Source organism: Acipenser ruthenus, chromosome 15 (assembly GCF_902713425.1).
Source record: "Acipenser ruthenus chromosome 15, fAciRut3.2 maternal haplotype, whole genome shotgun sequence".
NCBI lineage: Eukaryota > Metazoa > Chordata > Actinopteri > Acipenseriformes > Acipenseridae > Acipenser > Acipenser ruthenus.
Genome location: NC_081203.1, coordinates 19,226,058 through 19,251,668, shown reverse-complemented (window position 1 = coordinate 19,251,668; position 25,611 = coordinate 19,226,058). Strand labels below are relative to the sequence as shown.

At 38.9% G+C, this 25,611-nt stretch overlaps 1 protein-coding gene across 10 annotated transcripts in view; it reads left to right on the top strand.

The window, feature by feature from the left end:
• LOC117422535 (alpha-(1,6)-fucosyltransferase) overlaps positions 1-25,611 on the top strand; it is a 193,623-nt gene that overhangs the window by 150,270 nt on the left and 17,742 nt on the right. For all 10 annotated transcript variants that reach the window (XM_034927695.2, XM_058987340.1, XM_058987343.1 and 7 more), the window contains 2 exons: positions 2,808-2,922; positions 11,723-11,960. In XM_034927695.2, coding sequence (XP_034783586.1) covers positions 2,808-2,922; positions 11,723-11,960 — 353 coding nt within the window. The remainder of the gene's footprint in view (positions 1-2,807; positions 2,923-11,722; positions 11,961-25,611) is intronic.

Genomic DNA, 25,611 nt, shown 5'->3' with positions numbered 1-25,611 from the left:
CTTCTCTCACAAGTCTCCTTCTTGTTTGAGCGCTGAGTTTTGAGGGATGGCCTTTTCTTGGTGTGCCTGGGTGGTGTGATGCAGCTTCCACTTCCTGATTATTGATCCAACTGTGCTCACTGGGATATCCAAACACTTGGATATTATTTTGTACCCTTTCCCTAATCTATGCATTTGTATTACTTTATCTCTAACTTCTGTAGAATGCTCTTTGGTCTTCGTTTTCCTTCAGATTCACAGCCTGACCAATGATCCTTCAACAGTGGGGTTTTTATCCAGAAAATGTGACAGCAACTTTAATAGTTAACAGGTGGAGGCCAATGGTAAGGTAATTGTGTCCTCGTTAGGGCAATTTCTTTCATCGGTGCAAACTGGGAGCTTCCACAGCACAGGGGTTGAATACTTATGCAAGCAAGATATTTCAGTTTTTTATTTTTCTTAAAAATATTTCCCAACATAAAACCAATGTCACCTTACAATAATTAATTTTGAGTTTCAGTGTTTTAAAATAAAATATCAAACAGAATGAAATTTCAATGTACCATTTGTAATTCAATAATATGAGAGAATTGGTCAGGGGTCTGAATACTTTTGCAAGGCACTGTGTATATATATATATATATATATATATATATATATATATATATATATATATATATATATATATATATATATATATAAATACACTTGCCCCCTCCCCGTCGCACAAAACATACACAAAAAAGTAGAATATAACTTGTAGGATTTTGGTTTTATTTAACAGCAAACACAATCATTCAATTAGTGATTAACAGGGGCGGATCTAGCCTTGTAGCTTGAGTGGTTCACTAAATTCTTCAAGATACACAAAAAGTTCCCTGTGACCCCACCTCAACTCAACGAATGTATAACATACTTTAAGGAAATGTGCCTTTCAGTGCAGTTTGGAGCACACTTGCTAGTAAATTTAAGTAACATACTAAGAGTACAACTATAATAAGCAATACTTGGTTAATCAAATATAAAAATAGCTTCTGAGTCTTTCTCGATAAGCTAAGTTCAGCTTCTGATGCACAGGTGTTTTAGTTGTTGCATCACAGATACCAGTGCTTTGTGGAATCCACATTTATCTTGACATTCTTTCAGTTTTGTAACTGCTGAACCCCAGATTTGTAAAGGACTTGTGTACAACCTGTCAAGTTTCTCTGCATTTTTTTTTTACTGTTTTTCAACCAAAATGCACACATAATTTACAGTAGGCTCCATCAAATTCTGCAAAGAGAAAATGTCTTTTCTTTTGTTTATTTCTATTATTATTACTTTTTTTTTTAAACAGTGTACATTTTACAGTTATTATTCCTCATCTAACATCATGTCCGATGATGGCTAACTGGAACACTGCCACATTCTACTCTCACCGAAAAATAAATACACAAATGAATTAGTACATAAACACATTGCCATGTCATTTACAGTCTGTATTTTATTTTAAAATAATAATAGAATATTGTACAGATGATCTCATATATAAGCATTTCATTTCTATCATTATAAACATAGTTGGCAATCTTCATGTTTTAATAGTTTCACAAACCAATAAAAATTAATATAGCGTTTAAATTTAAAAAAAAATGTAAATATGGTAAATAGCAAACTAGGTTAGGAACAATAAAATCGAAACAGTAAACTTCCCAACAAGTACGCACTTGACCACAAAGTAGAAATAATTTTATAAATTACACAACACAATTTTTTCTAATCCGCTAACACCTTAGTGACTATGGTGTTATTACTTTACTAGATTGCTGCATTTAAATGTCAGGTTCATGTATTAAGAAAACAGTATCACTTATTTGCTAATTTACAAAAAATAATACCTTAAGTTTATAAGATTAGTCTGTGCCCTGCCAGAGGCTGTCTTGGCAGCCATTATTGGGTTTCCTTGTAACCAATTGAAGATCAGCTTTTTCCACAGCTAGCCAATCAGAAGTGACAGGAGTGGGCCGTAAACACTTTTAAAAATGTTTTTGTATAGGTGCTAGACTTCCGCAGTTCAGTTTTCAGAAACTTGTGTGGCTCTCTAGCAACAGAACGAACATAGGAAAAATGAATAAATATAAACTATTTGTCCAACAGGCAAAGTATTATGGCAAAACTTGTAGTCCCTCACACAAATCTTGTTGTTCCGGACGTTGGGCGATATGAATTAATCAATAATATTTAAACAGTATCGCTAAACTTAATGTGACATCATTGCATAAATAAAGGCTTGACTATAATATCAGCTTTTGCTGCAAGAAAAATGGGTTTGTATTCCATAAAGTTCCTATATGTAGCATACATCCTGTGAAGCACGTTGCTGCGCTTCTAAAATAAAAGAGAATGCATAATATTTCTAGCACACATGTATTTTCATTTTAAATCATGATATCTGGCTCTACTCTAAGTTAAGGAAATCGCTGTCTGCAGACCTGGCTTTCAGATAGTCTTGCACTTTTATGGTCACCTGAGCAGTGAAATTGTCCCCACCCCTTCGGGCTTTCTTTCCTGTCATAACCAACCGGCTACTTCCCTGATGACTGACGTGCTTTACAGCCAGTAACATGCTCGATCCCAAAGACAGAGGTGAAATGACCTAAGTGCAAGGGTAATGCATGTCCTGGAAAGCAAGCAAAGAGAGTGAGAACTTTCTTTAACCTAGAAGAGTACCAGCTGTTTTCAAATGATAATACGTGTTTGTGATGTCAGTGAATATAAGTTCACCACAGAGAAGATCTGTGATCAGTGTGATTTGTTGTATACATGGGTGACATGCCTCTGTGTTGCAGGTCAATCATGACTGATCTGCACTACCTCAGTCAAACAGACGGGGCTGGTGACTGGAGAGAGAAGGAAGCCAGGGACCTGTCCAACCTGGTTCAGAACAGAATAACATACCTTCAGGTAAACTGCAAGAAATCCCTTCTACCATCTGAATTTGCATTACATCATGTTTTTAGCTTTAGTTTTTATCCCATTATCTGTGTCCCTTATCATCATTTAGAAATTGTTAGTTTGTATTTTGCATTAAAAATCTTTAACAGACTATCTTAGGGAAGGAGAAATTACTGCTGGCCACCCCTAAAGCTCATTTGTATACTGACCTTGTTCTAGCAATTGCACCTTGCTCAGGCTCGTAAAAAATATGTAAAATATCCATGAGTGCAGATTAATAACACATATAATTAAATATTAAACGTAAAAGAAACATGAAAATTCAAAGGGTATACACTATTGATGATACAGTAATATTAGAGTGCAGAACTAAACTATGGAAGGATCTGTGAATGTGTATGTATATATATATGAGTGGATAAAATCCAAGATGAAGTCAGGGTTTTTAAGTAGCGAAGGAGACAGTGTGGAAGCAGCAGGTATTAAATGACACCTATTTAGTTTTTTTTTCTTTTTTAAGGACCAGGATTATAATGTCTGCACAGATATCTGCTGCTGTCAGTGGGACACTTGGTGACGTTAGTTATCCAAACTGTACGGTGTTGTATAAGATAACAAGATTTGGAATCCCAATGAAAGTGAATTCCACTTCTCATACATAAAGAAGGAAATACAGCATTAGTATACAAGGTAATCAGTAACACCTTCAAATGGAGGACAATTTTGTCATGTTTGAAACAGGAGGAATAATAAGCAGTCATGTGGAATTCAGCATGGCGCACATAGCCAGACACAGCTGAAGCAGTACAGTTTGCGTTTAGCATAATAATATCCACTTTTAACACAGCCCTTCCTAAGCTTGGTCTTATCAGGTTCATACAGCAGACATTAGTCATGCTTAACAGGCTCTTTCATTATTTTCCATGTTAGCAAGTGGTAGCCAAACAGAGCCCCATCAACAGATGACTTTCCACACTTCATTAATAAAAAGTGTCGCTCTCTGTCTTACATAGAATCCTTTGGACGCTGGCATCTGTCATCGGGAACTCCAGCCCCCTATAGCTCCTTGAGAAGCATCGTCACTGGCTTCTTCTTTTCTAATGAGTTTGAGCCCATGGGAGAGAGCCGTTCCGCGATTCCATCTCGATTAACCTTTGTATTTCATGATGCATGGCACTGTCGTTAATCTTCCTATGCACTTTGAAACGCTGGCCGTCTTTCCCCTTCACTCTCCTGTTTGAGACTCAATCCAACCATTTATCTAAGCCAATGACTTCAGCTGTCAGCCCCCTAGAACAGGAACATTAACACAAAATCAATGTCTGTGCTCAAGCAGTACATACAAGGCTTTCTTGCTTGTAGCTTTTAGCACCAGAGAAAGGGAAATGTTTACTGTTAATGTAAACAGTATGCAGATGCATATTGTGCATTAAGGCATGTCGAGGCTCAGTGACTGTAGAATGTTTAGCTGCTTGTTTTTTCTTTATTTTTTTTAGCACTTCTCGCTGAGATAAATAATAGCTTAGAGGGACCCGAAATGTGTGCCCGGTATATTAGCTGTTTAGAAATGTGGTGCCATGCATTTAATTAAAGGAGTTATAGCAAATACAATAATTCCATAAATCTCACCAGCCGTTCACTTCCAGTCACTTTATTGGTCTCACAGGTGCAGTTTGAAATGATATTAATGATATCTGGTGCAATTAAAGTTAAAGAAAGCTCTGTTTGCATGCCTTACTTTCAAGTAGTGTTGCACTTCCTTGGTCATATAACCCCTTGAAGGCCTTCATTTCTGTCATTAACCAACCAGCTGCCTCCCCTAACGACTGACATTCTTTGCAGCCAGTGACATGATTTGTCCCCGAAGACAGGTGTAATGGCCCACTAAGCTAAATAATAACTGACTACCTGAACGTAAGGCATGCAGACTGAGAGCGTATAACCTCTTTGATATAAGACAGATGTTCCAGTATATGTTATCCAATAGACTTTTATGACAGGGTAATAGGAAGCACTTTGATGGCAGGTGCATTTGCAGCACATTTACCTGATAATTCCCTGAAGGAATTAGAGGCAGGTAATCACTGAGGAATGGTTACGTTTCTCTGCAGAACTATTTAAACACCTTGTAGCTCAAACCTCTGTTGTATTTTTTTATCAATATTTACAGAGTCTAATTTGCTAAATATCACCCTGATAATGTTACCTTCTACTGATTATCACAGCATTGAAATGACCTGGCCAGACTAGAATGGGAGTCAATGGACACAAGCTCCTGATAATTGTGTTTATTGTCACACTCTGGTTAGTAGCACTCACATTTGTCAGTCATTCAACTGATAGTCACCCCACTTAATATCACTTTGGTAAGTAAAAGCATACAACTAAAAGGTTTACATGTATAGCAAGTTGCTGTAAAGCATTGAAATCTTCCAACATATAACGTCTGAGCACATACTGCAGTACTGCAGTGCATGTTGAGTGGGTATTGAATAGAAATGGTATTAATGAACACTACTGTCATCAATGCGGTACCCACAGTACTATGTTTCCAGTTCTGTCAGGGCTGTTGGTGAATTCCAGTCAACTCTGCTTACTGTCATCACTTCCGCTCAGTGTCTTTGAAGTTATATTAAAAGGGTTTTACTTGATTTTATTTCTCAAATCCTGGAAATGTAAGGTGCATCATTTATTGATAACCTGTAAATAAGCAGCATAGCAGCGAAGGGACTGTTGCTATGAAACTACAATGAATTATTGATGTGCTCTAGCCTGCCTGGTTGGTCGAGCGACAGTTTCATGTCCACCTGCATAGATTCAGTACTTGTATGTGTGTTTAAAGAGTGCTGTACAATCCCAGGAGCTTCATGTAGCACAGAGCGGGTATTCCATTAGCTCCTGGAAATGGCTTATGCTTACCAAGTCCCCAGTGATGACTGCATATCTAATTAAGAAAGTGTGCATCCTTTTGATTTTAACAAAGACTCAGCAACACAGAAAACGTGTGGTTTCATCACAATGCATCCCAGCAGAACTAGATTCAAACAAACGCGAGCGTGTAAGAAATCAATTCCTGTGTCAGAAACATGCCTCCGCGCCATGAGTGCAGATTCAGAATTAGAGCCGTCAGTATGACCAAAACATTGATGACCATGACATGCATCACTAGCATGTACAGAATAGTGTAGAATAAGGACAAGCAGGGAAATGTTTATTCACAATTTGATGAGAGATTTTCCAGATATATGCAAATATATGTGTGACTTTAGGTGTTATAAACTGTTGTTAATGAGGTTTAGAAACCAACTCAAAATATTGGTTCTCTTAGCATTGCAATATTGGTTTAGGTTTTGAAAAATAAAATCTCTGGAATCGGACGCCAAATGTCTAAGAGTTTGTCTCATGATTTCGTCAACGGTGGAGCTGGCAATAGTGTATACACAGCTGGGGTATATCTCAGCTTTTTGTCAGAATCTTTTTGTTCCAATCACCCTGGATTGCATCAGCCACACCTATGCACGATTACCCCAGGATTACAGATTACAGATTGTAGATCTACATCTTCATTTGTTTGGTAGGAGGCGACTGGAGTAAAGGCTTTGAAAATATGTTGCATTTTAAGTTTTCATCACCTCATAAAACCCAGACATCCCTATTATACTTCAAATCTTCCAATAATCTGTCTGACATACTGGAGAACAGCCTGTATAGGGTAACATCTGTTCAGTTTCTTTCATGATAAAGATGTCTGATTTAAAGCTTGTGTTTTTTTTGGTTTTTTTTTACTGAAAGCTACTGGAATCATTTTGAGAGTTCAGGGACAAGACGGTGTTGGCATTTGCCAATATAAAGACTATAGCCTTATGTTGCATATATCTATAGCAGGCAACTGGTGCTGAAGAGCAGCTCCTGAACTCAGGGCAAAGCATCTTAACACAGACAACATTGGAGTAATTGCAGTAAGAACCACAATAATGATTTTAAACATGATAAAACAATACAAAGGCAGTACAAAAAAGAAAGCTCACAGTGTGAGCCCCTTAGTCTGTTACACTCCCTGGATCATTTCAACTCAGCAGCATCTTCCTGGGTCATGTTACTGGCTGCAAAGCATGTCAATCATTAATACTCAAGATGTAATTAGACCATGGGACCTACAGCACAGGAAGTCAGGTGCCAGGGGAACTGCAGGTTAAAATGTTTGTAATCTAGAGTGTGGTACTTGAAAAAGTATGCTAATCTCTAATTAAAAACAATAATAATAATAATAATAATAATAATAATAATAATAATAATAATAATAATAGTAACAGGCCCAGTGATAATGGCTGCGATTCGTCCTTGTGTCTTACACACATTGCCTTAATTTAGCATGCAGTGTCAGAGGCTGAATGAAAGACTTAGTCAGGTAATTGACACACAATTATCAAATGTCTATGTGGCAGCATAAGTAACATGTTTCTTTCATGCTGAAGTTAATTGCAAATAGAATATTGAGCTTTTTTAATAACCTGCATGTAGACAACAAGAACCCTAATGCGCAGAGTTAAATGGACAGAGTATATAATCCATGCGTCACAGTTTTAATATACCTGAAGCCATTAGCTAACATTAATGGCAATTAGCATTTGAAATACTAATTGGCATTATTAGGATTATTATTAGAAATAGGACTGCTTTTTGAAGTGCGCTTTTAAAGACTAATTGCTTGGCTGTCTGTGCATTAGTATCAGGCTCGTGCCTATCAGATTTTCTAGTATTACAGGAACAAACCTGTTACTTGAATTAGCCACAAAGACACAAAACATGTTAATTCCGTGTCAATTACCTATCTTGAGTGGGAGACTTTCATTCAGGGGCTTTGTAACATCAAGGCTAGATTAAAGGGATTCCCATTGAATGGGAAAGGATTTGTCACACAACCTCCGCCGTGAGGATAGTGGGAGGCCAACAGGCAACACTTGATAACTGAAGGAAGTAATACCAAAAAAACATCCAGACCACACAGTTTGATGGAAAAGGTATAAAGAAAGATTTTGTGTAAAAAAAACTTTACACAAAAATACAAACAAAGTTGCACCTCCTAGCTAAGGACTTTTTCAGACCTGCTAACCGGCAGTCTATTCCTCCCTGAGTCTGAACCAGTATATCTCCTTCAGTCACTGCGTGTGTATAATTGTGCCATGTTAAGTTTCCTCTCTACAGTATGTATCTATTTTAGAATGCATAATGGTTTTTTTTCAGTTTTGGCAGGGCAACTTCTCGAATAGAGTTCATACAAACTGTTTTATAATTTCTAAAAACTAAATAAAGAAATTGTGGCTGAAGGGGATATAAAGAGCCCTGGCTCCACCTACTCACATATCTCCAGCAATCACAATATAAATTTCTTTCAGACACATTAATCTAACATGCAGAAATGCCAGGCGCATTGCATCGTACAAACATGAGCCACGAGTCCCTCTGTAACTGTCAGGGCATCATTCTCCCACACGCCATTGCCACCACAAAGCATCCGGTAAATACTCTTTGTTTCTTTGTATTACTTTGATTGATTTTTTTGTCTTTAGTTTGTTTAAAAGCAATCCAGAACTGTGCTCTGTGAGCTGCACCCTTCGATACACGCCAGCCTTGCAAAAATACCTAAAACAAAGATGAGTTTTAATAGTGAACTCTAGAATAATAAATACAATACACAGGGATTTGTTACATTTGCCAACATGCCTATTAACCCATTAAATACCAAATATTTTTTTCTTTGAAAAAATCAGAACACAAGCTGTATTTATGTCATTTGATACCTTACATTTAGACTTAACGTTTGTGGTTAACAAAATTAGAGTAAGTTATCATAACAATAAAAAAAACAGGTAAATGCTCCAAAAAATTCTCTGTGTCACACATTCCATACGTCAGTTTATGATGGTTATTAGACAAGCTGTTAGAAGTCTGATGAGCTTGACTTGTTGGAGCCCTTGAGTTTTCATTGAACCCAGACTAAACATTTCCATCTGCAACTGGGACTGACTTGAAAACGCTTCGAAATCAGACTCAGATTTAAAGGGAAGTAATGTTAAAACTTTACAATCCATTAGTAAGACCTCACCTAGAATATTGTATTCAGTTCTGGTCACCTCGTTACAAAAAAGATATTGCTGCTCTAGAAAGAGTGCAAAGAAGAGCGACCAGAATTATCCCTGGTTTAAAAGGCATGTCATATGCAGACAGGCTAAAAATTAATTGAATCTATTCAGTCTTGAACAAAGAAGACTACGCGATGATCTGATTCAACCATTCAAAATCCTAAAAAGGTATTGACAGTAGATAAAGGGGCATTCAGAACAGAAAATAGGAGGCACTTTTTTACACAGAGAATTGTGAGGGTCTGGAACCAACTCCCCAGTGATGAAGCTGACACCCTGAGATCCTTCAAGAAGCTGCTTGATGAGATTCTGGGATCAATAAGCTACTAACAACCAAACGGGCAAGATGGCCTCCTCTCGTTTGTAACCTTTCTTATGTTTTTATGACTCTGTCAGCCCCAGTTAGAATTGCAGGCTGGCAGAACTCGATCTCTCCAACTTGCACTGATGCAATAGACAAGAGAGGCGGGATTTAAACCTCACTGCTGAAAAAAACAATGTGGGCAGAACACGAGTGCTGTCAATACTGTCAGGGAAATATTGGAGGTTTGTGAATTAATGTATGACTAGGAATTATACAGAAACATACATACATATATTTGGGACATATAAAAACTCTTGTTGCAGGTTGGATTGTAGACTGCAGGTGGAACTGGCTGCAGCCCGTTTGATAGCACTATGTAACACAATTTTTGTTCCTGGGTAGTAAGTGTTATTTCCTAATTGCTTATGCCTCAAAAGTATAGAAAATGGCTATTATTCCCCACAAACTTTGCTTTTGTGACCAGGACAGTGATATTTTGAAATTTACTACCCAGGAACCAAAAAAAAAAAAAAAATTGTTACACGGTGTAGTGAAATGAGATGAGATTTTAGGACTTGTTTCATGGTGAAAATGGAAATGTGCCAGCACTTTGCTCTTGTGAGTGACAGGTTTCATTCCGAGAGCATAAAAAGCATATATATTTAGGCACCAACACATCATTTAGTTAGATACAGATATTTCATTTCTGTAAGTATGCCCCTGTGCTAGTTCCATTAAAAGGTGACACAACTTCTGTAGAAAATCTTTCATTTTTGGCCATCATGTAGACTCGTGTTGTTAAATTGTATTACAATATTTTATTCATCATTCTCAATTAGCTTCTTTACCCAAATGAACCTTATTGCAATAAACAGAACTATGCATATTGAAACACTCGCTTTGATGCCACTGTATTACAGTCCCACATTATGACAAAGACAGGCACGGTTCTTGGTATTGCCATTGTTAAAGTAAGTAGCAAACAGAGAGGGGAGCAGTCCAGGCATAGTGCATCAGTAGTCTGAGAGCACAAAGGCATTACTGTATGAAATACACAGCGAAGCGCTACCATTGTGTAGTATTCACAGAAGGCATTCTTATACAAAATGTATATTGACATCACCCATACAACCCTTCTACTGTGGAATGGACTTGCAGTAGCTTTTCCCTTCAAAGTTATAAATGGTGACAATAGTATACCAATAACACAGAAGATACACAGTATTTATTTATTTATTATAATACCGTTCATTTGTAAAGTCATCTACTGTATGGCACATGTTTTATTGTCAGCTGAAACATGTTGTAGTGTTTTGCATTCCACTGTATTGTACAAAGGTATGTCAGAACATTTCAAAACAGTGCCTTAGCAACCTACTTACCTGTAAACTGCTCTCTGTGCTAAATTTGAAGTTGTGTCTTGGGTTAACTTTATCTAGACCATTTGATTTTAGTCAGTCAAGTTCCCTCTTTCCCTTCCTTTTTCTAGGCTGAAGAGATTACATTTTTTTTAACCTTTCCTCATAGCTCATGCCATTAAGTCCTGGGATCAGCCTAGTTGCGATTCTCTGTACCTTCTCGAATGTAATGATGCAAATTTTTGTCATGGGTTGACCAACACTGCACACAGTATTCTAGATGGGGTCTAACTAGAGCATTGTACAATCTTAGGTACAAACAAAACAGACTCTGAGTTCAAACTATAAAAAAGATAAACTGTATTTATTTTATAGAATAAACTAAGGCAAGTCAATTGAAAGGTTTCATGAACTGCTTGTCTTGACTTTATATAGTTCAACACAGAGCTGACCTAAAAGGGCCATACTGACGACCTGGGAGATCTTAAAAACATAATCACATAAGACATACAATAACTTGTGTTTACTAAAGCTAAATAGTTATGGAATAAATAGATCTAGCCAGACTGCGTATTAAGCATGTGTCATGTTTAAACACAACACCGATTTTGCTGCATTTTGGCTGTACAGTACTTGCTTCTACCAAAGACTACCAATTGCCCCTGTAGTCTTTTCAAACCCCTTAAGAGCCTGAATAGGATACTTTACCTCTGAATCAAAATAGTCATATTGGGGAGATCAGTGAGTTATATACTGTATTGCTCAAGAGATATCCACTGCAAAATCAAAAACTAGTTTAAAAGTATCAGAAATAAACCAAAACAGAAACATACTGAGATTGAATTCTGCACTAACCACTGAATAACTTCTCCCCTCTGTATCACATGCCTATGAATATGTCCCTGCATGTTCAAATCACATTGAGATGATTGATGACAGTAGTTCACATAGGTCAGAGAGTGCAGTTTATTTCAGAACTGATTTTTTTTTGTCCTTAATCTCAGAACCCCAAGGACTGCAGCAAGGCCAGGAAGCTGGTTTGCAACATCAACAAGGGCTGCGGTTACGGCTGTCAGCTCCATCACGTTGTCTACTGCTTCATGATCGCCTACGGCACCCAGCGCACCCTCATCCTGGAGTCCCAAAACTGGCGCTATGCCACGAGCGGCTGGGAGTCTGTCTTCAAAGCCGTCAGCGAGTCATGCACTGACAGATCGGGAACCTCCACAGGCCACTGGTCAGGTAAGGAGCGTAATTAATAACAAGCTGCTGGAGTCGCTTTGCTGCGGGCTCCAGGGATTGCTTGCGTTTGCTTCTCTTCCTGGAGATGACGAGTGGCAGCAGTGGCTATTGTGTCTCGTTCAAGTATCTTTCTCCTGCTGGGATTAGCTCAGGCAAGCGTGTGCACAGACGGGGGGGGGGGGCAAGTCCTACTGATGGACGAATAGCTGATGAAAAACGCCAGCGGGGTCTGCTCGATTGACTTCCTGAGACAATTACCATGAAGCCATTTGTGTGCCAAGACAGTCAAACCACATGGGTCTCTTTAGCGCATTTCTGTCTGGGAAAATGCTGTATGGAAACGACAGTGGTTAAAAGCGACAGCGGTATTTAGATCCATCATCCATCATCATTGATTCAACTCCAGTGCCCTTGACAGTGTCGCCACACAGTTTACATACATACATAAATACATATAAACTCTTGTAAAATATCTATAGTGTAAATTAGTCATTTCTCTGTTTTCCTTTGCTTTTCCCATGGTTATACTTTGCATTTACTATCGTTTACCTTGGTTTGCCATGTTTTTTTAATATACTTTACCATACCTCTCTGGGTTTACAGTGCTTACCTATGCTTTACCACACACATCTTTATCAAAAGACCTTATGACACCAATAAAACGTCGCAAAAACAGTGAGGGGGGAGCCTTTACAGCTAAAAAAAATAACTTTCCGAAATGAAATGTTAACTAACTGGACTGTCAACAGGGTCCTGATGAGGCTAAACTGTGGGGAGGGGTTAACATTGTGGGATTGCATTAATATGTATTCTGGAAAATCAATTGTTCACTCCATATGGCATTCTTAACTGGGCCATTGCTGGAAGCTCCCTCCCTTCCCTCTCTCGGTTACCTCACATTAAGGTCACCACTGTGATTCCTTTAGTGAACTGGAACAGAGAAACAAAGCATCTATAAAATGAATTGACTGAACACAAAACAACAATAAAAAAGAAAAGCGATGTTACTGGCGTAATGAGTGAATGGGACATTAGCTTTGGGTCAGGAGTAAGACAAATTTAAAACAGAAAATCAAAACTGTAAATCTTGGTTATTTTTCCCCACCCACTGTGAAATTATGACAGCCATTTTGTCATAATAAAGACAGGCCACAAAGCAGGGGATCTGTTTACATTAGAGTCCTGCTGTTCTTACAAGTTGCCTGTATCATCGACGCCAGTGTTCCTCAAAGTCTTGACCACAAGCACAGTTGTACATTCCTCATAAGCAGGATCATTTTTCTCTTTTGACATTTAACTACAGTACTTATTCAAAACATAAAATAAAATGAAATTAAAATACTGTACAAAAGCGGAGGCTACCTGTAATGGCGTTAAGCCATCTACTAATACACTGCCTATGGTAGTTTTGCCGTGCTTTCACATTGCACTGAAATAAACTAACCAAACTCAGTCATTTTGCCCAAAAGGTGAGACCACCTCTTTAGAAGGTTTGGTTCAATTTAAACAGACTCTTAAAGGGACAGAGTTATTTTGGAGTATTCACATATGCTTCCAAAATGAACTGAACCGCACTCAGTTAAAAAAAAAAAATCAGCCCAAATGAGTCAAGTGTGACTGCACCCCTAGCTGCAGGCGCACAAGCTGCCTCTCTCCTTGAAGTCTTCCTGCCTCTTGGTCACCATGTGAACTGAACAGCCATCCTGCTACTGCCTGCAGCCGCAGGGCGATGGGAATGTTATGCATAACCTCTGTTTTAGTTCAAAAGCAACAGAACGAAGATCATTTATGTATACCATTTTAAAAGATAAACCTATAATATTTTCATCATGGGTTTGTCGGCTTTGCTCTGCTTTTTTGTCAAACCCAGTTAGGGGATAATTTAGCGTGAACCATTTCTAATCCTTTATACAGGGTACTGAGAGGTCTTCACATGTATTAATCTGCTTTGGGTTTTAATTCAAACATTAATAATGTATGGGCTTGTAATGCATTCTATTTGATTAGCATGGAATCTGAATATAGTGACAAGGGCAGGGGAGATTCTATTTGGTGGTATTGCTACTTTAGTTGAACTCATGGTAGAGTTTGGGGTGTTTCTCTGCATCACAGCAAGGCGTTTTTGGCTCATATTCAGAGGCATGGTGTTGCCTGCAGGTGGAATGGGTTAATCTCAAGCTGCAGAGTATAACAGGATTGTTTTCATGTAAAGCAGGATGCTTAAAGCTGTGCTAACCAGGGCTTTTAAATCCATAGGTTTTATTACAGAGAGGAGGCAGTGTGGTCCAGTGTTAAAGTCCAGGGCTTGTAACCAGAAGGTCACCTGTTCAAATCCCAACTCTACTCACTGTGCTCCATCCTGCGGATGAGATGTTAAATCAATGTCCTATTGTAAGTGACTCTGCATTTAATGCACAGTTCACTCTGTAAAGCACTTTGTGATAGTGGTCCATTATGAAAGGAGCTATATAAAAATAAAGATATTATTATTATTATTATTATTATTATTATTATTTATTTCAAACACCAACATATTCAGACAGTTCTTAAAAACATACAGGACATTACTAGCCTTCACAGGGTGTTTTATTCTAATGATTTTATCTGTCCTTTAAAAGCGCTACTGTATTCATCAACGTAAACCCACGAATGCTTCAGCTGCTTCATAAGCAAACTCACGTGTGTGTGTGTGTGTGTGTGTGTGTGTCAACCTCCTAATATGATTTTCTAACGGTGGGTGATCTTCGCTCCCTCGCTGATACAACAGTCCCTGAACCAACTGGTGTAGTGCAGGTGGCATGCACCCTCCTGATTTCAGTCTGTCTTTTGAATATACATGTACCGCAGTGGTGGTCCACTAGAAAGAGAAATAAATATATTATTATATAGTGGAGGTGACCATATGGACAATTTTTTGAGTTTAAAATTCATTAATATACAGATTTAGTATTTAAATAATGGCTATTTTAGATACGGTCGCTGCAGAAAGCCTTTACGTGACTGAAGGGCTGTTTAGCCTATCTGTCCATCAATAATCTCTATGGTACAGTAGCTGAGTTTTGTGCATGCACACCTGATCGCTAAGGGGTCGATTTGGATGTGACCACCGTAGCTTTTCTTGGGGGGGTCAGGAAAATATTAGGTCAGAGTAACAAACATGCGCAGCCATGTTGATGGGGATATTTTGTTTACAATTCCTGAGGAGAGATGCTTAAAATAATTTTCATGCTAAATTTGCATATACAGTACGAGCCGAAAGAAAGCAATCAAAGTAAAAAAAGCAAAAGGTAAGCTCTGTTTTGTTAAATTTTCACACCTATAAATATTCACTTTAAGTTCAGGACAGTAAGTTTTTTTATTATTATTATTATTTATTTCTTAGCAGGACGCCCTTATCCAGGGCGACTTACAATTGTTACAAGATATCACATTATTTTTACATACAATTACATTATTTTTTACACATTATTTTTTATATACAATTGCCCATTTATACAGTTGGGTTTTTACTGGAGCAATCTAGGTAAAGTACCTTGCTCAAGGATACAGCAGCAGTGTCCCCAACCAGGGATTGAACCCACAACCCTACGGTCAAAAGTCCAGAGCCCTAACCACTACTCCACACTGCTAGCAAGGTAACAAGCAAACAGAGAAGGTAAATGAGGGAAAGTGAAATGGACTGTCCAAAGTGCTGAGGTTGTTGTACCCTAAAGATTTTGAGCAATCATTATTTGTAGCATACTTCTTATATACAGTATCGGTTTACACAGGAGTCTTAAATGCAGTGTACCAGTAAATTTACATCTAGAGAATCAAATGTATGATGAACCTTGGTTACGACATTCTGATGGACCGTGTGTTATTGAGAGTATCAGAATCTTAGGATGTGGTTTTTGGAGGAACTTGTCCATCTGTCTGTGTCACGTTTACATTGGATGTGAGTTACTTTACTTTTCATGCAATTGATAGTGATTCTGCTTGTAAGCAATAGCAACAATACCACTGGCCTCTGATTACATGGTCTGAATGTAGTTAGACTGCAGAGCCGGACCCGAGGTGTATTTTAAAATAATTTTACTTTTAAAAATACACTAAATTACCCTTTTTGTGACAGCTGAAATGGATTACGCTTTAGGGTTTGTTCGCTAAGAAGCCATTTATTAGTGTATTTTAGTGTTTACTATTGATCGCTTTCCACGCGTGAATAGAAGGTCTTATCTTTTGTCCTGTCTCAACTGACAATAAAGACCTTAATCCAAAGTGGTCAAGTGCTTTTCAGCAGTAATCTGTTGATGACAAACTGCCACACAATTCCCACTGGAACGAAAGAGATGTTTTGGTGTTCATGAGGTGCAGAGGATATTTATTTTCCCGTGCAGTGGGTGCATATCCTTGGTAATGGGGAGCGCGTGACCATGTACATCACACTGTAGAGAATCGCATATCCAGTTGTGATGAAGCTTGGCAAAGACTTTCTTCAGTACAAGTCATTGAATTGATGTCATCAGAATCTGGGAGTATAGTGCATCTATCTGTATGTCACACTTACATTTTAACACATAGATAGAAAACAGCTTAACAAGTTGAAACTTGATGCGTAAAAAAAGTATATAGCAAGGCACCTGTCTGCCCGTATGTCACATTTTTCATATCCGTACTGTATGGTGGATGTAGCTCATAGTAGGTCATGGTATTGTTAGCTCTAATTTTGTATTTACAGTAATGGCGGGGAATATACTTGTAAGTATTATAAGTATTAGCAACAAAATAACTTGTGTTGTCATGAAGTCAAGCTACTGTTAGCCATGGAAATCCGCTACCTGAAAAGGGGAATACAAATGAGAAATTCGGGCAACTTCAATAGGATGCTGAGCTTTCAAAACACTTCAAAAGCAACCTTCCATATGAAAATCAATACAACCAAAAGGACATGTGAGCAGCGGCACTCACAACAACTCAACGATTGCAAATACAAAAAGGGATTTTTTAAGTAAACATTTTCTTTAATGATGTCTAATAAAGTTTCAAGCCTACACAATGTAATCCAGTTTAAAAATGCATCTTTAAAAAACGGAGTTGCAGCTGGGAGAAGCGAGCACTGCAAGGTGTATAAATCAGGGGGTGTCACTGACCCTCTTGCAGGAGAGCAGGATGAGGCTGGATATCCCATTGGATCAATGCAGCTACCCACCATATTTTATAGTCAAAGAGGAAGATAATCTGTCCCAGAGCTGTCTTGTCTAAACTCCATAGCTGTCAAAAGAAGACCAAAAACCCCAGGCGCAGCCACTCTAGATGATCTAATGCATCCATAAAACCCCAGGGATTCCAGACTTCACAGGCTGGGGGGAAAAGCACATAAAAAAGGTGCAACATCATTCTGAGATATCTCTCCCCTTGTCGTTCACCTGCGGTCTTTAGCAGCAAGTTTCATCCGTCAGGCTTGCTGCCATTCCGGCTTTGCTTTCTGAAAGCCAGCCGTCTATTACATGCAAGATTCATCAGCTGAGCGACACGATGCATCGCTGTGGCCCGCCAGTTAGAGCAAACATGTCCCAGCTAGGTTTTCTACTTCCTTTAAAGTGGCTTGGATTTGTTGGCATGTGGTGACACAAAACTGACTCCCAGGTACCTGGTAAACGGGCTGTTTGTTTTCACTTATTGCCACAGGACATGACAGCACCCCCGCTTGTTCATTGTTCATCTAACCAATTTCATTAAAAGAAACTTCTGCTGCGACACAGAGTAGAAATGCTGCTGGAAAAGGAACGCAATCTCAGTAATTATTTAGAGCTTAATACCCGTTGGTCACTTTTGTATTAACTATGTATAGGTTCCAGAATGTACCTCATATTTATTATCTCCACTGGTGATGCATATCCTCTAGCAATATTGATGTAGTGAAGGCATCTGTCAGTACTTATGTCAGCGAGTTGAGTTCTGCATTTACACAAACATACATGCTGTATTTACAGTGCCTTGCGAAAGTATTCGGCCCCCTTGAACTTTGCGACCTTTTGCCACATTTCAGGCTTCAAACATAAAGATATGAAACTGTAATTTGTTGTGAAGAATCAACAACAAGTGGGACACAATCATGAAGTGGAACGAAATTTATTGGATATTTCAAACTTTTTTAACAAATAAAAAATTGAAAAATTGGGCGTGCAAAATTATTCAGCCCCCTTAAGCTAATACTTTGTAGCACCACTTTTTGCTGCGATTACAGCTGTAAGTCGCTTGGGGTATGTCTCTATCAGTTTTGCACATCGAGAGACTGAAATTTTTGCCCATTCCTCCTTGCAAAACAGCTCGAGCTCAGTGAGGTTGGATGGAGAGCATTTGTGAACAGCAGTTTTCAGTTCTTTCCACAGATTCTCGATTGGATTCAGGTCTGGACTTTGACTTGGCCATTCTAACACCTGGATATGTTTATTTGTGAACCATTCCATTGTAGATTTTGCTTTATGTTTTGGATCATTGTCTTGTTGGAAGACAAATCTCCGTCCCAGTCTCAGGTCTTTTGCAGACTCCATCAGGTTTTCTTCCAGAATGGTCCTGTATTTGGCTCCATCCATCTTCCCATCAATTTTAACCATCTTCCCTGTCCCTGCTGAAGAAAAGCAGGCCCAAACCATGATGCTGCCACCACCATGTTTGACAGTGGGGATGGTGTGTTCAGGGTGATGAGCTGTGTTGCTTTTACGCCAAACATAACGTTTTGCATTGTTGCCAAAAAGTTCGATTTTGGTTTCATCTGACCAGAGCACCTTCTTCCACATGTTTGGTGCGTCTCCCAGGTGGCTTGTGGCAAACTGTAAACGACACTTTTTATGGATATCTTTAAGAAATGGCTTTCTTCTTGCCACTCTTCCATAAAGGCCAGATTTGTGCAGTATACGACTGATTGTTGTCCTATGGACAGAGTCTCCCACCTCAGCTGTAGATCTCTGCAGTTCATCCAGAGTGATCATGGGCCTCTTGGCTGTATCTCTGATCAGTCTTCTCCTTGTATGAGCTGAAAGTTTAGAGGGACGGCCAGGTCTTGGTAGATTTGCAGTGGTCTGATACTCCTTCCATTTCAATATTATCGCTTGCACAGTGCTCCTTGGGATGTTTAAAGCTTGGGAAATCTTTTTGTATCCAAATCCGGCTTTAAACTTCTCCACAACAGTATCTCGGACCTGCCTGGTGTGTTCCTTGTTCTTCATGATGCTCTCTGCGCTTTAAACGGACCTCTGAGACTATCACAGTGCAGGTGCATTTATACGGAGACTTGATTACACACAGGTGGATTCTATTTATCATCATTAGTCATTTAGGTCAACATTGGATCATTCAGAGATCCTCACTGAACTTCTGGAGAGAGTTTGCTGCACTGAAAGTAAAGGGGCTGAATAATTTTGCACGCCCAATTTTTCAGTTTTTTATTTGTTAAAAAAGTTTGAAATATCCAATAAATTTTGTTCCACTTCATGATTGTGTCCCACTTGTTGTTGATTCTTCACAACAAATTACAGTTTCATATCTTTATGTTTGAAGCCTGAAATGTGGCAAAAGGTCGCAAAGTTCAAGGGGGCCGAATACTTTCGCAAGGCACTGTATATATATATATATATATATTTTCACTATGGATCTATGTTGAATACAAAATAATTATCCAATGCTAGATCTCTTGATTCTTGTTTGTGTGTATACAGTGCCTTGCGAAAGTATTCGGCCCCCTTGAACTTTGCGACCTTTTGCCACATTTCAGGCTTCAAACATAAAGATATGAAACTGTAATTTGTTGTGAAGAATCAACAACAAGTGGGACACAATCATGAAGTGGAACGAAATTTATTGGATATTTCAAACTTTTTTAACAAATAAAAAACTGAAAAATTGGGCGTGCAAAATTATTCAGCCCCTTTACTTTCAGTGCAGCAAACTCTCTCCAGAAGTTCAGTGAGTATCTCTGAATGATCCAATGTTGACCTAAATGACTAATGATGATAAATAGAATCCACCTGTGTGTAATCAAGTCTCCGTATAAATGCACCTGCACAAGGAAGAATGGGCAAAAGTTTCAGTCTCTCGATGTGCAAAACTGATAGAGACATACCCCAAGCGACTTACAGCTGTAATCGCAGCAAAAGGTGGAGCTACAAAGTATTAACTTAAGGGGGCTGAATAATTTTGCACGCCCAATTTTTCAATTTTTTATTTGTTAAAAAAGTTTGAAATATCCAATAAATTTCGTTCCACTTCATGATTGTGTCCCACTTGTTGTTGATTCTTCACAACAAATTACAGTTTCATATCTTTATGTTTGAAGCCTGAAATGTGGCAAAAGGTCGCAAAGTTCAAGGGGGCCGAATACTTTCGCAAGGCACTGTATGTATATATATATATATATATATATATATATATATATATATATATATATATATATATATATATATATTATATATACTTTTTGTTTTTACCAGATCTCATTTTGGAATCTACTGTACCTTGCATTCATTCAAATCCAAAGGAACGAGAATGACCGGGTGAATCTCACTGTTCCCAGTTATGCTGCATTACTACGCTTGATCTGAGGTTATCCAGCTGTTTAACTTAGGTTTAACATACTTTCTTTTTGATACATTGCACTTGGTTAAATAGAAAGGATGGCCATGAACAACTTGGGTTATTTGTCCATCCTCATGCATCACATAAATATAGTATTCACTCACGTCCATGTAGTATCCTCAACATAACATTTGTGTGTAAGTCACTGTGCAACTTTCAAAACGCTCAATCAGAATAGAAGGCAGCACTTAACAGGAAACACGCCCCATAGACAATGTTTCGGCTAGCACAGTGATGAAGGCACAAGCTGAAACGTTTGTCTTGTGCCTTCAGCAGCACGCTAGCCAAAAAGTGTGTCTACTTTATTGGACAGCTGGCTAATACGTGCTCTACCACAAGTTATTTTGAGTATCAGTATCTGGAGGTATATTTTACACATACATAGGTTCTGGTGACATGATAATGAGCCTTTTACATGAAACTGGAATAATGTGAATAAATTAAATAATTGCATGGATAAGCCTTGTGAGGTGGTAAAATTCGTTTTTGATTTCTGCCAGCACTCTTAGGTTGCCTTCATAGATTACTGTGAAGGTAACGATAAGGGCTATTGGTCTTAACATCAATTGTAAAAGGCAACTGCAGAAGTGCTTAAAAAACATCAATCTGCTGCAGTTCTATAACTCCCTCTTTGTATGCATCAAATATTTTAAACAGTTTTTATGTCTCTAGCAGTCAAGAAAACCCACTGTAAAGCCTGGTGTCTGTTCAGGAACCTATGCATATAGATTAGACACTTTTCCATACCTCAGACAACAAACCAGCACAGTGAAACTGTAACAATCAAGGAACGCTTTTTATTATTCTTTCAATGCCAATCCAATCACTTTGAAAATCTTTCTTTAAATAACTGGATTACTCAGACTCCACACAGGGCTGGAGAATGAATCAGGGAGGGTCGGTAGTGGTTATGAACCTACATGACATGTCAAACGGTCCTGGTTTATCAGAGAAATTGGACTTTGCTTATATTGTGCAGGGAGATTCAATTGTTCATTTTGTATTGTGGAGATTGGATTTCCGAAATCCAGTGTGCTTAATTATAAACTGATTCCAATGCCTTAGTGCAAGTCTCTCATTTCACAATCAAGGCTGTGCTGTAAATGTATGCAAACATCCGTCACAGGCAAAAGAAGGCCCTTTGTTTCTTTATTGGGGTTTTAGCCTTTATGTTAAAGTGTTACAGAGCCCCCTGCAGTGTTTACAAGAAAGGCATGATGTTACCTTTGCTGTGTCCTGTCTTATATTTTTAAACATATTGCAGGCACATTTTTTATTACACATCGTGGGTCATAAATCAACTGGCCAATTCATTTCTCAACATTCACTCGGGAGCATTCAGCAGGAGAAATATTATTTTTCTTCTAAATATTGCAGTGTAACCAGTTTGCGCTTCCTCCTGCAACAGTGCTGGTTTTCTGCTCCCATAATAACCACTCATTTCAATCAGAGCACCAGCATTGTTGCAGGAGGGAAGCATGAAGTGGATACACTGTGATGTTTAGAAGAAGCATTCTCTTGGTGAACATTCCTGAGTAAAAGTTGAATAACGTATTTTATTTGCCTATGCAGTGTACAGGGTGATTAGAAAGTAAGTTTACCACATCAATGATATGGTGCGTTGATGTAGTAAACTTTCTTTCTAATCACTTTGTATGTTGAAAAATATTGCTGATTGTTAAAAGTAATGTGTTTCTTGTAGCACTTTAAAGGTGCTGTTTTAAAATGCATTTTCCAAGCTTTGATTAGTAGATTTTGTCTCAAAATCTTAGCCATTTTCCGCTTCCATTAGCTAAATAGTTTTGAAAGAAACACATGTTACAGCAAACGTGAATTTTATTTTAAAACAGACATCTGGTACTACACTCAGTTCTCAGTTTGCTTGCCTTGCCTTCAAGGAAGTTTGTTACTGCTTTACTAACTTGGTCATTTCACCTCATCCGTGTCTTCTAAGTCGAAGCATGTTACTGGCTAAAAGCAAATCAGTCAACAGAGGAAGCAGATGATTGGTTATTGACAAGAAATAAGCCAGTGAGGGGTGGGGACAGTTTCACCCTGTAGGGTAAAATGACCCAGGAAGTGCAAGACAGTCTAAAAATATCTTGCAAACAGATTTCTTTAACTTTAAGGGAGTATAGAGAGTTTGAGTTATTTAACATATTTGGCTGGTTTGAGGCCTTTGTCATAGTTCCATAGAATATAGGTCTGTGAAAAATCAGGTTTATGCATTTAAGGATGTCAGTAAGTGTGTTTGGAAGATAATTAAGACCCCATTTCTGGATGAGGGCCGTGCAGAAGTGCAGGTTTTGCTTTGTACACCTTTCTGTGTCTCTCCCCACACTATGCGCTTAAACTGCTACTAGTTACAGTCAGCCATCTTTGTAAAAGACCAGAAGAAATGAAGTTCAGTCGATTCCCAGTGTAAAAGGTGTGCACTTAAACAAGATTAGAATTCAGTTGCAATGAAGTGACCCAGGTGTGTGCTGTACAGAGAGTTCGCTGGTGTTCTAATTACATGGGTGCTATACATATTCACATAATAGAATTTCAAGGGAACAAAAGTGATGACCGTGCCCCTTGGGAACAAATTAGTAGCAAGGTATGGTTCGTTCATTTACTTTCTAATTACCCAGGAGCTTGTTTTCCATGGGAAACTGGCAGCCCTTGCTGGAAATACAAACCTTGCTCAGTTACATAGACTGGGGAGACAATCAAAGATAAGGGAGTAGAGAAAACCAACTTCATTCAAGAGAAAAATCATTCAAGGGGTAATAATAAAGGCTTCATATTTTTTTTCCCTTACCTCTCATTAGCATTACAACAAGTGCTTCTGAAGGCTCACCTGGTAAAGACACACGCACATGCTGTGCAGGGTGAGTCACACAGTCTGGTCAGGCACCCAGTGCACAAGCAGATGCCTGCAGACCTGGAGTTGGTCCTCCAGGGGGCGGTAGCTCGCTGACATCCACTGCAGAGGCCCTGGGTCTCAAGAGGCAATTGACTTTGGGATCACCCACTGACTTTCAGTTCTCCTGAGTTGCTGTAGGGATTGCTGCGGTAAAGGAACATAATTGATCTAAATCAGTGGGGAAAAAAGGGGTAAAATAATTTAGTAAGAACAGGTAAGAAATTCAATGTAAATTAGGCAAACCTAAGAAAATAAAAGGGAATACAATTGTTACTAAAACAACAGTTTTGGTAAAATGGTGTAAGAAATGTATTAGAAGTAGACGAATGTTTCCCTCGTCTTTTTTCTTCAGTGCACATGGTGTTATTTTTATATCAGTAAAGGGTCAGACCCTTGCTGTGAGAACTACGTATGAACAGACTAATGATAGGTGCTGATCATGAAAGGGATGAAAGACATGAAGAGGAGGAGAGGGTGGGGCAGATCTTCCATAGTGGACTGAAGATGAAAAGGAAGGAAGAGAAAAAGAAAACTAGATTCAGTAGGGAAGATGTTTCTGGCTAAACAAAAGATTCTCTATTAAATTTAGAAATGTATGCAGTAAGTGATATTTTGTGCTTCAGTTTTCTGGCTGTTTAATTTTAATGCCTCCTAAATATTTGCCGGTGTCCAGTTGAGCATGTTTGAGAAAACCTTGTTTTAGATGGGGAAGATAATGCAGCTCAAATGTGCATTACAAAAAGCTGGCATCTAGTTCTAATAATTTACAACGCAAACACATCTGCTGGCAGAGTCAATTTAGACAAGGAAGAGCACAAATTATGGCAAAGGAAATTGAACAAGCTGTTTATATGAGACAAAGTGAACTGCTGATGGTCTCCTAGTAGTTATGAGTCTTAGAGCAAAATCAGTCCCTCATGTAGACAAAATCTGTCTTAATTAATCTGGGGATGTACATAGGCATTCTCTTGTGTTCTGAACGGGAGGATTGTATTCTTGATACTGTTCACCCTGTCACAGCAAACATTAAGAAGTCCACCTGTTTGGAAATATTCAACTGGGCGATACCATAACACTGACAAGAGGGTGACAAGCACCGATTCATAATGGTTGTATCAGATTGTTCTGGAGGAATTCAAGGAGGTTGTATTGGTTGTATTGCAAGGCCTGTTCCAGAATGGTCCAGAGTTTCTCCAGTCTGCTTTTCCCTATGTAGCTGAAACGGACTTGCAACAGGGAGCTTTTCTATACTACAGATGTCATGTGCATTAATAGTACATATAAAAACAGTTTACAGAATAATGTGAGGCTTTCTGAACTTGCACATAGTGGGATTATGTTATGTGTTGTACTGAATCACAAGTATCATATTCTCCCAGTATTAACATTCATTCAGATTGCTAATGAACAGGCTCTGTGCCATTGTATTCCTCCCTGCCTCGCTTTCCTTCATGCTGACTGGACCAAGAATGTTGTATTAGCCCACAATGTGTAGTCCCTGCTGCTTTGTTTGAATGAAAACAGGGTAGTAGGAGAGGCAGGGGTCCAGGGTTACTCCGAGGTTCTTGGCTGAGGAGGGGGGAGAGAGTGGTAGATTCCAGAGGAATGGAGATAGAGAGATCAGAGGAGGGGCAAGGTGAGGAGGGGAAGAAAAGGAGGTCAGATTTAGAGAGGTTGAGTTTGAGGTGATGCGAGTGCATCCAGGAGGAGATAGCAAACAGACAGGTAGAGATACGGGAAGGGATGGTGGGGTCAGAGGGGGGGAAGGAGAGGAAGATCTGAGGATCATAAGCATAGAAATGGTATGAGAAACCATAGGATGCAATGAAGGGGCCCAGGGAGTGGGTGTAGAGAGAGAACAGGAGAGAACCCAAGACTGACCCTTGGGGAACTCCTGTTGAGAGAGGGTGAGGTGTGGAGGTTGAGCCGCACCAGGTTACCTGGTAGGTGCGGTCGGAGAGGTAGGAGGAGAACCAGGCCAGAGCAGTGCCATAGATTCCCAGGATAGGAGAATAGAGTGATCGACAGTGTCAAAGGCAGCAGAAAGATCGAGGAGAATTAGGACAGAGGAGAGAGAGGCAGCACGGGCAGAGTTTAGTGAGTTAGTGACAGACATGAGTGCAGTTT